The sequence below is a fragment of the Myotis daubentonii genome, chromosome 10, assembly GCF_963259705.1.
Source record: "Myotis daubentonii chromosome 10, mMyoDau2.1, whole genome shotgun sequence".
Classification (NCBI taxonomy): Eukaryota; Metazoa; Chordata; class Mammalia; order Chiroptera; family Vespertilionidae; genus Myotis; species Myotis daubentonii.
In genome coordinates this window covers 33,861,367-33,874,245 of record NC_081849.1, presented here as the reverse complement: position 1 = coordinate 33,874,245, position 12,879 = coordinate 33,861,367, and the positions used below count along the sequence as shown (strand labels likewise).

The 12,879-nt window shown below is 44.4% G+C and overlaps 3 gene segments (V, D, J or C); all 3 read right to left on the bottom strand.

Moving 5' to 3' along the window:
* Positions 1-650: 650 nt before the first annotated feature.
* Positions 651-1,200, bottom strand: LOC132211353 (T cell receptor beta variable 9-like). The segment is given in 2 exon segments: positions 651-1,036; positions 1,152-1,200. Coding segments are annotated over 2 exon segments (435 nt in total).
* Positions 1,201-4,635: 3,435 nt separating this feature from the next.
* LOC132211352 (T cell receptor beta variable 4-2-like) lies at positions 4,636-5,546 on the bottom strand. The segment is given in 3 exon segments: positions 4,636-5,135; positions 5,248-5,419; positions 5,534-5,546. Coding segments are annotated over 3 exon segments (685 nt in total).
* Positions 5,547-9,042: 3,496 nt separating this feature from the next.
* LOC132211351 (T cell receptor beta variable 3-1-like) lies at positions 9,043-9,963 on the bottom strand. The segment is given in 2 exon segments: positions 9,043-9,467; positions 9,581-9,963. Coding segments are annotated over 2 exon segments (474 nt in total).
* Between the last annotated feature and the right edge of the window lie 2,916 nt (positions 9,964-12,879).

Sequence of the window (12,879 nt, the reverse complement as noted above, 5' to 3'; positions counted from 1 at the left end):
TTAAAAGGTACTTGACTGTACCCCAAGGAGGCAAGATTGGGGTAAGAAATCAAGAAGAAAGAAGTCAGAATCAACCGCAGGGTTCTCACATCATCATCTTGTGTGCTGATGGCCTCACCTGGGGCTTACCACTGGGATGCCAGTTGCTATAAGGCCTTGCTTTATATTTTCTGGGCATTGAAAGTTTCGGGAGGGAAGAGAAAAATGATCATGTTACAAATGACATTTTTTTAAAAAATAATCTTTTAGCTTTATCTCTATTTTCAAACATCTTCAGTCATATTTTCTCTCTTAGATTTTCCACAAATTTCAATTTCTTTTTCATAAATTACATAAAACAAATTCCTGTGGTTTTTTTTATCTTCTAGACCACACATTTAACCAACAATTTTGATCCTCAAATGAACTCTTCCCCCTCCGCAAAGAGGGTGAGAGCTATTACATTACAGACCCTTCTTCTACTTTTATCACATAGAGTGCAGGCAAGGAAGGTGATTTGGGAGCGAACATGTTGATGTAGCATCTGACCAGCTCTTTTTGTCTTCGCAGGAACATCTCAGTGTCAATATCTGTCCTCTGGCTTTTGTCTCAGAAGAGCCCTAGGCTGCACTTCTCAGGGCCCCCAGTCACTCTGCGTTACCACTGGACCCCTAGGTTCCCAGGGCCCTGTCAGCACTGAGGCTGCTGCATGCTGGGCCAGGGTGGTTTATGCACAGAACACAGGTGACTCTGCAGGGCTGTGCTAAGCTGCTGGCACAGAGATACAGGGCAGAGTCCTTCTGCTCCAGCAAGCTCATGGTCAGCTTAGAGCTGTAGTCATCAAACTGTTTCCCTGAGAATCGATCAGAGATGTTTCCTTTTGCTCTCTCCTCCCCGTTGTAGTACCCAATGAGGAACTGGAGGGCCTGGCCCTGGGCCTGTTGATACCAAGACACAGCCAAGTGCCCAGAGATCGGGGAACACCCCAGTGTCACTGTCTGTCCTCTGGCTTTTGTCAGGTGCCTTGGAGTCTGGGTGACTTCTGAATCCACTGGGCCTGTGAGGGAAGGAGACAGAAGCTGGAAAAAGAACAGGCGTGGGACCCTGATGCTGCCTTGGATGCAGGTGCTTTCAGGCTTAGAACAGATGCCCCACCTGTGCCAAGGACATACCTGCTCCCAGGAGACAAAGGGCCACACAGCAGAAGAGCCTGGAGCCCATGGCAGGGTGGGGCAGCACTGGGCAGGAGTCTCCTTTCTCAGAGTTCTGGTCCTCTAAGAACTAATGTTCTGGGCACCTTCTGATTGGAAGTTTGGCAGTGATGTCACTGCTCTGATGTCATTGTTTATGTTGGTTCCCATGAGCCTGGCCTCCTTTGCCAGGTCCCTGGTTCAGCTGATCTAGGCACCCTGCTTTTTCCTGCTAAGCCTCTTGCATGACATGTGTGGCTGGAGGGGCTGGTGAGGTGGGCTGGGTTTCCGTAGCATGCTGGTATGACAGCTCCTTTGCTTTTCCATGAGGCAATTGTTCCTCTACCTGTCCCTGCTCCCAGGGCATGCAGGCTGCCTCCTACCAGCTCTGCACCCTTCACTTTCCCTTGCAAGCTCAGAGAGCCCCCCTAATCACTGCACAGTTGAAATTCTTGACTCCTGGCTGGGACAGCACCTGCAAAATAGTGTTTATGGTATTAAGTCTTATAGCAGATAAAAACACCAAACAAGGCTGTTGCTTAACCCTCTTGGCCCCAGGCAGCTAGCTCAGATCCCTAGCTCTGCCCCAGAAACTTTTGGAGCTCAGCAGCTCCACAGTGCCCTCATGTGATGTGTTTTGGCAGTAACCAAGATTTAGAGTTAGACACAATAAAAGAGTGCAAGGGTCCAAGGATGTATTAAAATTGGGAACCATTTTACCATTTGCCTGTTGCACTGTGTTTTTCTTTTTAAATATAAGGGTACAAAGATTCAGTTCTAGGTGATTTTGGATTTTTTATTGTAAGAGGAAAAAAGGTGGTCATGGAGATGGACTGCAGATAGACTCCCAAGGATTTTGTTGTTATTGTTGCTAATCCTCAGCTGAGGATATTTTTCCATTGGTTTTTTAAAGAGAGTGGAAGAGTGGGTGAGAGACAGAGAGAAATATCAATGTGAGAGAGACACATCAATTGGTTGCCTCCCCCATGTGCCCCTTCCAGGACCAGGGGTCAAGCTTGCAACTGAGGTACATGCCCTTGACTGGAATCATACCTGGGACCCCTCAGTCCATATGCTCTATCCACTGAGTTGAACCAGCTAGGGCATCCCAAGGTTTTTTGATGATTAATAATTAGCAGAATTTGTTTTTTAAAAAATATTTTTATTGATTTCAGAGAGGAAAGGAGAGGGAGAGAGGGATAGAAACATTAATGATGAGAGAGAATCACTGATTGGCTGCCTCATGCTGGCCCCCCACTGGGTATAGAGCCTGCAACCTGGCCATGTGCCCTGATCAGGAAATGAACCCTGACCTCCTGGTTCATAGTTCAATGCTCAACCACTGAGCCATGCTAGCTAGGCTGTAGACATTGTTTTATCTTTGATGACTCAACAGCTATTTTAAAGGAGATACTTTAGACAGGCCTCTTTGCAAGGTGCCCACTAATCAGCTTATCCCTCCCCAAATTTTAAAAATAATGTTACCTGCTATTCCCACACTGCTGGAGAATTTCTTTTCTACTCTCTCTTTTCAGAGATCCTCTCTTGCCTCTGTTCATCCTATATAATAAAGATGTAATATGCAAATGGTCGTTATGCCATGAAGTGTATCGACTGACTGGGTAACAACTGGATCATGGATCAGCAGGAGGGTGGGGCAGCGAGCTACAAGCAGGCAGCTGAGAGCTACAGAAGGGGGCAGGACATCGAGATATGAGGGGGGTGGGGGGAGGGGGGTGGGGGAGGGGGGAGGGGGAGCTACAGGAGGGCGGGGCACTTGGCAGAGAGCTACTGGAGTGCAGCAGCAAGCTACTGGTGAGCTACTGGCGCCTGGATTGGTGCTCAGGGCTACTAGTTGATAATAATATAATGCCCATTTCCCCAGATGTGAGAACACATGTGTATGTGATTAATTTTCTCTAAGTTTTTCTCCAATGCCCAAGTAGGAAATAAAATATTCTAACCCTCTATACTTAGTCTGCTAGGAGGTACTGGCCAGTCTGAATGAATAAAAAAAATGAACAAAGGGACTTGGGAAAACAGAATCTGATAAGGATTCAACTGCAGAACCAGATGCACAGAAAGACTCCCAGGAGCTGGCGTCAGTGATGGAGAGAGTGCATGGACAAGGAGTGACTATAGCTGTGCACCCCTGTTACTGAAAGTAGAGGAAAAATACCCAATTCAGGGTAAAGGGTCAAGTCTAGCTTGCTTAGACTCTATTAGAGGGAATTTTTAATGGTAACTTTGTTTCTTTTTTGAAACAGGTGCCCTTGAGCACATCTGCTTTGCCTATAAAATCAGCACTGGACAATGGATCAGTCTTAGGCCTAGTCCTGGGTTTTGTTGACCTAATACATCACAAAGTGGTTCACTTTCTAAGAACATTCAAAGACCAGCTTCTTTTTTTTTTTTTTTATCTCTACAATAGGGATCTTGGCATCTGCTTGACTTGCACATTCATGGCTTCTGTTAGTTGTCCAGATGAAGGAAATAATGAGGATCTGGAATTGAAAAGCCCACATCAAAAGTCTCCTTCTGTTTCTTGGACTCAGTGGCTCCCAAGGCCACAAAACAGAGCAGCCTGGTACACATGGCAGGTCAGGGAACAAGGGTGTTGCCCAGCTCAATGCTTTGGTGTTCTTAGGTAAGGACAGGCACCCTGAGCCTTAGTGCCTGTGCAGACATGTGATGCCCCTGGCTCAGCCCCATGTGTCTTGGAGCATGCAGGCCCACAGGCCCTAAGTGAAATACTGTAGCTACAGAAGGGTCCTTGGCCAATGTGGCCTTTAGGTCAGCTAGGCTGGGTGTGAAGACCTGACCACACAAGCAGGACCCACTGTCTTCTCCAACGGCCAATTCAGAGCCATGATATAGAGCAGTGATGGCGAACCATTTGAGCTCGGCGAGTCAGTATTTTGAAAAACCCTATATTAACTCTGGTGCTGTGTCACATATAGAAATTTTTTGATATTTGCAACCATAGTAAAACAAAGACTTATATTTTTGATATTTATTTTGTATGTTTAAATGCCATTTAACAAAGAAAAATCAATCAAAAAAATGAGTTCGTGTGTCACCTCTGACACGCGTGTCACAGGTTCGCCATCACTGATCTAGAGGTATGGACTCTGTGACTCACAGTTCTGTTCAAGAGACTGAAGGGAAAAGCAACCAAACTGGACGAGGAAACTATTATCCTCAGTGGTGGGAACTGACAAAGCCACAAGGTAAGGGAAGAAGGTGTTTTAGAAAAAGGTCTGAGCACATTTGGAGCTGGGATCAGGGCTGTGGTCCGGGTCTAACTTGTTTGGAAAGAGAAGTCAGGGAAAGGTACCTATTAGAAGCAGGCTTGGTAGGCCTGCTGTGACTAGGGTATGAGGTGCCTCATGAAAGATGTCCCAGGACACAAGCTGATAGGAAGATAATGAAGAACTTGCACATTTTTGTCCAGGCATAGTCATGTTCAAGACAAGGCCAGGCCACAGGCTGTTGGGTCTGCATGGGATTTAACATTGTCATAGCCAGTGAATTGACAGGCAGCATTGTGCTCTGAGATTCCTGTCTGGGCTCTCACAGGAAATGCTGAACCGAGCCTTGCTTGCCCCATAGTTTCCTGACTGGGCCCAGGCGGTTTCTGCATAGGCAGAAGGTGACTCTGCAAGGCTGTGTCTTTGCTGCTGGCACAGAGGTACACGCCGGAGTCTTCTGGCTCCAGGGCATCCACGTGAAGGTATAACTGAGAGCTGTCTGGGCATTTGGGTGAGAAGCGACTCGGGACAGTGTTATTTTCAACGAGTTCCTTATAGTTGTAGAGAAACATGAGCTCTGGCGGCTTCTGAGCACTCTGTTTATACCAGTACATAGAATTATGCCCCAGATGTTGTTTGCATTTCAAAGACTTCTTACTTCTCATCCCCATGACCAGGTGTCTTGGCATCTGAGTAATTCCAGTGTCCATGAGGACTGTTGGGGGGAAAGGGACAAAATTCAGACACAGCCTAGAAAGAAGGGTATTGCTGCAGCCACAGGGGAATGGCTTGGAATTAAAGGACAGCCATTTGAGCCCAAGACTCACCAGTTCCAGGGAAACAGAGGGCCACATAGCAGAGCAGCTTGTAGTTCATGGTGGAATCAGGATGAGTGGCATCTTCTAACTGGGATATTATGGCGGGGGGCTGGGCTCTGGTCTCCTAGGCCTTGGTTGGTAGTTCTGCCTATGATGTCATTGTCCCTGACAGTTTCCCCTGCTGCAGGGGACAGTACTTTCTCTCCCTTTCATGCCTTATATAGTTTCTGATAGAGGATGGATTTCAATGGATCCGGATGGCTTATTCCTCTGGCAGCTGCTCTTTTGCTATTACCTGCTTTCCTCATCATACAGTTTCTCTGTCCTCCTCCTGCCAGGACTCCTCTCAGCCACAGACAATTTCCTCCATCCTTCCCTGCTCAGTCAGGCAGGACTTCGCTCAAAATTCTGTTTCTCCTCAGTGTCTAGGCCAGCCGTGGGCTAACTATGGCCCGCGGGCCGGATCCAGCCCGTTTGAAATGAATAAAACTAAAAAAAAAGACCGTACCCTTTTATGTAATGATGTTTACTTTGAATTTATATTAGTTCACACAAACACTCCATCCATGCTTTTGTTCTGGCCCTCCGGCCCAGTTTAAGAACCCATTGTGGCCCTTGCATCAAAACGTTTGCCCACCCCTGGTCTAGGCTCATTAGAGGCCTTTGCCCAACTGCATGGAGGGAGGAAGATTGGATGGAATAGTGCCCATCACTTAAAGTGCATGATTGTGATGCAGGCCCAGAGCCAGACACAGGGAAGGGTGCTGAGGGAACCATACAAGGGACAACCAGTGTCTGCCTCTGTATTGAGGGTACAAGGCTTGGCTGGGCTTAGAGAAAACAGGTTGCTAAAAGAGAACACAGGCATTGGTGCAAGACAAAGGGAAATCAATTTGGAAAAGATTTTAGTTTAATATTGTTGGGATGTCTACAACTGATGCCCCTAAATGACATAAAGATGAAGTCCCAAAGCCCTAGCTTCCCTCCTCCTGCCACCCCTCACTGACTCCCAGTCCTCTCCCTTCCCCCCAGCTCAGAGGTTTCAATAGAGCCACAGCTCCTCCTTGTGGCCAAAGCGGCACATTTCCCAGATCTCAGGCCTCTCTCCAGCCCAGTGTCAGCAATCCAGACCAATTCCTCATTCTGGATATGAAAACCTAGGGAAGTCTGAAGAGGAAAGAAGCATCCAAAATATCAAAAATAGTTGGCAACAGTACCGCTCATCCACATACCTAGGACAGCCAATGTTTCCTCAACAGAAATTGGCAATGTCTGGGTTCTTAGTAATAAACAAAACACAGCCCTGCAGATACTATCCCAGCCTATGTGGAACTTATAGGCCAGCTTGACTGGTTCAACAAATGCTCACTGAGCAACTGCTATGAGCAAGCATAACACATCATGTTCATCCACAGAACTCTATTGTAGTGAGGTCATCAAACACACTCACAGATAATGACCAGGGAATGAAACATATCATATGATGTTTGGGAAATGTATTCTGTATTCAAGTGATTAAATCACTTTATATGTGTGACATTCTATTAAACTCTTACATGAGAGGGACTGCAATGATATGACCCCCAAAGACCTGTCCATTGCTAAAATGTTAGAAATCAAACCAGGCCCAACATTTCTGCAGATGGCTTTCCAATTTGGGACTACCTAGGATGACCTACTGTGAGCCATTTCTACTTCACTATGTAAACTACCTGTTTGTGCTTTTTATAGGCTTAGTTATTGGAATATCAACTATTTTTAAATGTACCATTTTGCCAACATTGAATTTTTATTTTCAAAAATTTAAATGTACGAATAAACATAAAAATGAAATGATCTTTAGCTGCTAAATGATTTTTACTATTTATTATTATGTTAGGTATTTATTACCAAACTGGCGTAACAGGAATTTATATCTATCTATGTTGGGGGGAAGGAGAGTAGTTATACATGATTTAAGTCAAGAGTTGATAATTAAATTTTCTTTAGCCCAGGGATGTGCTGGGTCAGAAGGAAAATATTAGCATTTTTATAATGTGACAAATTTTATGCGATTTTTAATGTGTAGCATAAAAATGAAAAGGGAAATGGGTTAGAATTTAAGCAAAGGGGGTTGGACATTCTCCCATTCCAACCCACTACAGTTGGAGATAATCCATTCTCATATAAGAACCTAAAATTAACCCTCATTAAAATGCTAACATTATTACTATTACAATTATGATGATGGATAGCCACTGTAACAAGAAGACACTCTACCTGGACCCTCTACATGAAACAGCAAAAGTCTGAATAAATAGAATTTCATTGCATGGTTTGGCTCCCAATAAATAAGAAAAATTTCAAGGATGACAAACAACAGAATTTAAATTGAAACCTCAAATAATGAGTGAAAGTGAAAAGCTCTGTTTCCCTGAAACATTAGCTAAAATAAATATTTCCCAAAGCAAGTGTTTGGTGAAAGGTGAATTTAAGTTATTTGAATTAGGGATTATGCCTGAAGAAGGAAAATAATCTAAGGGTGGTCTGATTGCATGAAGGAATAGTGAAAAAGTGAATGGTAAACATATAAGTATATTCAAGCAAACATTGTGTATTTAAAATAGCAATGGCATATGTTGCTTGGAGGTAAATAGGAAAGACATAACTGATTCCAAGACATCTCAGATTTGGGTATAGAGTACTGAAAAGGAGCCCCAACAATACATGTAAGGAAATCCCTTTTCCTTGGCCAGTCTCTAATGTGCATGCAGTGGATGGACTCTAGAAGGCTCAGGAGAAAACAGGTGGTGAAAGGCTGGAGAGCTGAGATTTCAGAAGACAGTCACATTGGCGAATACGCTGTGATTCCCACTGAGGCCCCGGAAAGGCCATGCACTAGGAATAAGGACAGATGCTAGGGCTCCCTAAAATAAAGGGATAAACTAAAATAAACCCTAGCAAATCCTGCATTTATACCTGTCAGGATAAATCCTAACACTCTTTATAAGAACATAACATAATCCAGAGTCTCTATTCTACATCACCCACAATGTCCCACAGAAATCCTTTTATAATCTTTCATGTAGAATATTTTAGTAGTTTCTTTAGTAGTTCATTCCACCCAAAATCTATTCCCCCTTTTGACCCATACTGCTACCATTGTTATTGTAACAAAATAACAATTTTATCATGGTATCTTATTTAAGATAGGATCAAAAACTAGCTTAGCTACTACCTAGAGATTTGTGCCCATTATTTCTTTCCATGTCTCATAATATTCTCCATCATCTGCCTACTGCCTTGACTGGAGGACACTTCTGAGATGACAATCAGAATTAGGAACAATCATACTGGCCATCCTTCTGAAAGAGAGAGAGTCTGCAATGCACAAGTGTACGTCTATTGGCTCTTCCCCCTCACCCTTTCTGTCTAATTTATCTATTGCCATGGATTTCATGCTTCTCCAAATATTGTTATATTAACCAGGGAACTCACTGATATTCTAAATTTCCTTTTGGTCTTAGAAACTTCACCTCTCCTTTTCGTTTTCACTCATCAAACATTTTTAGCCAGAAGTATGTTTTTAATAATATTGTTATGTGTAATATGCATATTATGTATAAGATGTACAGCAGAGAAAGTAAAGGAATAGCTTCTTCCATCAGTTAAGATCTTCAGTGCCTGGGACAAGGCCATTACTTGTTTGTAGAGTCCTGAGTACTTCAGTAAATTTAATAGAAACCCCTGGTCTAGCTGATGAGTAAGAATTGTGAAGTCTTTTGAGCATACAAACTACAGAACTACCCTATTGTGTACTGTGAGCTATACTACAGATGAAACTCCAGTCAGGGGTCCCACAGCAGGGTGTGTTGGGTGAACATGTTGTTCCCACAGCTTCCTGGCTGGGCCCACAGGTTTGTGCACAGGGAGGCAGTGACTTTGCAGGGCTGTGTCTTGGCTGCTAGCACAGAGATACACAGCAGAGTCACCCGTCTCCAACGAATTGATATGAAGTTTCAAATGAGCTTTGTCCGGAGATTCAGGTAAGAAACGACTTGGAACTGTCTCATTTAGAATGAGCGCCTTATTATTGTAGGAAAACATAATCTTCAGCAATTGCTTGGAGTCCTGCTTATACCAGTACATAGCATCATGGTTCAGCTTTTGTTCACAACTTAGGGACTTCTGATTTCCCACCCACGTGATGAGGTATTTTGGAGTCTGGAAAACTGCTGTGTCCAGGGAACCTGAGAAGAAAAGAGGCAGAATTCAGACAAGTCCTAGGAGGCAGCCTGTTGCTGGAGAGGTGAAAGGGCGTAGAGACTCAGAGTGGATCGTGCCACTTGGGCCCCTCACTCACCTGCTCCCAGGAAGCAGAGGGCCACACAGCACAGGAGCCTGGAGCCCATGGTGGATTCGGGGAAAACAGTCAAGGCCCTAGCCCAGGATTCTGCTCTCCAGTGGTAACAAGACCAGGCTACAGTGCTCCAAGTCCTGACAGGTGTGTTGCTGTAACGTCACAGTCTAGAATGATTTCCCAGTTCTCTAGCTCTCCTCACATGAGCTCTCTTCCTTTTTCACCTCCTACACTTGCTCCTTTCAAAAAAGTTTTAACTCCTTTCAAAGGAATTTGGGATTTCTAGAGACAGTTTGAGTGGGTGGGCATGATGTCTCAAGGATATTTCTCTGCCGTCATCCTTGTGCCAACAGCTGCCTCCCTCTGCTGTCCCAGGCCCAGCATCTGGCCACGTCCTCTCTTCCTCTCCCTCTCAGGCCCCCTCGCAGAGTCTGCCTGGGCTCCTTCACAATAATGCAGGATGTCACCACCCACATCCTGGCTCCTTTGAATATCGGACTTACTCTCAGTCATCGTTTCAGTTGTGGGACACTGACTATGAGGTGCCCCCTGAGAACCAGCTTCGGGCCATTTCCCGTTGGCTGGATTGATGCTAGTTAGGAGCAAATCCAGTTAATAGTCCTTGAGTTTATTGAGGGGGGGGTAAACTAAAGCCCCACTCCCTGTGATATTCTTATCTGTCCAGGGGCAAGAGCTATGTGGGGAATAAGGAGCTGCTAGGGAGTTAGAAGTCAGATGTGATATGTAAAGAAGAGACACAGGTGAATAACAGCATGGAGTTGGGGAAATTTAAGTGGAATGATTTGACTGTCCTTGAATTGTCTACAGGTCACCTTCTCTTTTGGTAACAGTTTACAACTTAGTGTCTAGCCTAGGGTTCCTCAGCCTCAGCACTACTGACGTATAGCACAGGATAATCCTTTGTTGTGGGGGGGTCCTGTGAAGACAGGATGTTTAGCAGCACAGCTGGTCTCCATCTACTACATGCCAGTAGCTCTGCCCACCCGCGAGTTATGACAATCAAAAATATCTCCAGATATTGCCAAATCACCCTTCTTGAGAGCCAGCTTCTCCTTTATTCCTTCTGTCCTTGACCAACCTCAAGGGTTTTGGTGGGGCCACAGCACCTCCTAGTGGTCAGCAAGCAGCAAGGCACAGGTCTCATATCTCAGCCCACTGGGCCAGGCTTCAGCCCATAAGAAACCTAAGTCAGCAAGGACTTGGGTAAGGCCAAGGAACCAGGACTGCCACAGAGCTCTCTCTCTCTCTCTCTCTCTCTCTCTCTCTCTCTCTCTCTCTCTCTCACACACACACACACACCGTTTGGAAACACTAACTGTGAATTCCTTGTGAAACCCCTTCAAAAACACCCCCCACCCCCACCCCCGCCGTGGTTCATTTTTTTTTTTTTTGACGGAATACAAAACAAGCACTAGAGATACAGCAGTGAACAAATCAGAAACCACCACCATCCTTGCTGGAATGTCTAGCATGCTTGATTTGTTGGTGGTCATTGAATGGCTTCTTAGTGCAAAGCAAGTGTAAGACAATACGCTCACTCTCATGATGCTTATATTCTGATAAAAAACTCAGAGAGCCCTGGCCATTTTGGCTCAGTAGATAGAGCGTCAGCCTGCGGACTGAAGGGTCCCTGGTTCGATTCCGGTCAAGGGCATGTACCTTGGTTGCAGGCACATCCCTAGTAGGGGGTGTGCAGGAGGCAGCTGATCGATGTTTCTCTCTCATCGATGTTTCTGACTCTATCCTTCTCCCTTCCTCTCTGTAAAAAAATCAATAAAATATATTAAAAGAAAAAAACCTCAGAGATTCCCCTAGACTAGAAATATAAAATAGGTGCCATATGGAGGTTAGGAGTATAATCAGTATTAACACAGTTAAATACTGTCCTTTGCATGGAGTCTCATTTCCTTGTCAATAAAACAATGGGCTGACACACATAATTTCCCAGTCTCTGTCAGTTTTAAAGTTGTATGACCCTAACTGGAGATATCTCTAGATGTTGCCTGGGCTAAAAACCTGGGCATCCAGTGTCCTAAGTACCTACCCCATTGTACCAGATAGTTTATATGTGAAGCTTTTGAAAGAAAGGGAGAGAGGGGAGGTAGAGGGAGGAAGAGAGGGGGGAAGGAGGGAGGAAGGAAGAAAATAGTAAAAAACATGGATAAGAGGCTACATATAATAATAATTCTGCACATACGAAGACATGACTATGGTTAATGAGTAGATTTCAGATGAATTATTTACTTCAGTGTTTTTTGCAAATGCTCTTGAAAAATCAGGTGCACAATATCCAACAAGATGCAGATGAAAGCCCTTAAGAAACATGTCACATGGCATAGGCTTAGTTGTGCTGGCTGTCTTATATTTTCAACAGGAGAGGTAGAAAACAAGAAAGTTTTTGTTGCTTATTAAGAATTGTCCAAAGGAAAGGATGAAATAAAGAAATGAATTCTCTGCCATGTTTTTGCAGGGGAAGCCACCACAGAAAGAAGGGAGGGCTGTCGCTGGGTGCTTGGGAAATGCCAGGGTTTGATCACAGCACAAAAGTAAAAGAGGGGAGAAATATGCAATAAATTTAGCATGAAGATAACTTCATCCACAAAGAGGTGGGGAGTCCTACGACCTGTAGGGATGAGGCTCAAGAAGAACTGGAACGAAGCGGGAGTGGGCTGGATGATAGCAGGGTGCATATTTTGGACATTGGTTATATTTGGGGTTGCCCCATGTTTAAAATCCTGCTTATATTTGAATAATTCCCAACAGTTTGGGTATTCATGAGAAAAGGTGTGTGAGCTGTGTGTGTGTGTGTGTGTGTCTGTGTGTGTATTGGGATGTTTTAAACCTGAATCTTCCTTCCATTGTAGAAACAAGACCTCCATCATTGCCTCTGCTTTTTGTGACTTTAACAAGACAGAGCTTTCTCCACCCACCAGTCCCTGAGAAATCAGCAGGAAGACCAGGCTGTGTGGTCTGGGATAAGGGCAGGAAGGAAAATCTCTTGTGTCTAATTCTGTCAAATTTAGTTACCTGGACACAGAGTTCCATGAAGATTAAAGTTACATCTGACTCAGCCTCACTCTTCACTAGTGCTCAGAACTGGTTTCTAGGGGCTGCTAGGGGCCAAGGGCCATGACTCCCCTTCCATTCTGCTCAACTGGCTCTTAGTTACTGGTAGCTCTGACCTTGAAAAAGTCCCTTTTTTTTCTGATAAAAATACAAAGTCAACATACACATTGACTCTTTTTTAAAATATATATTTTATTGAATTTTTTTAGAGAGAG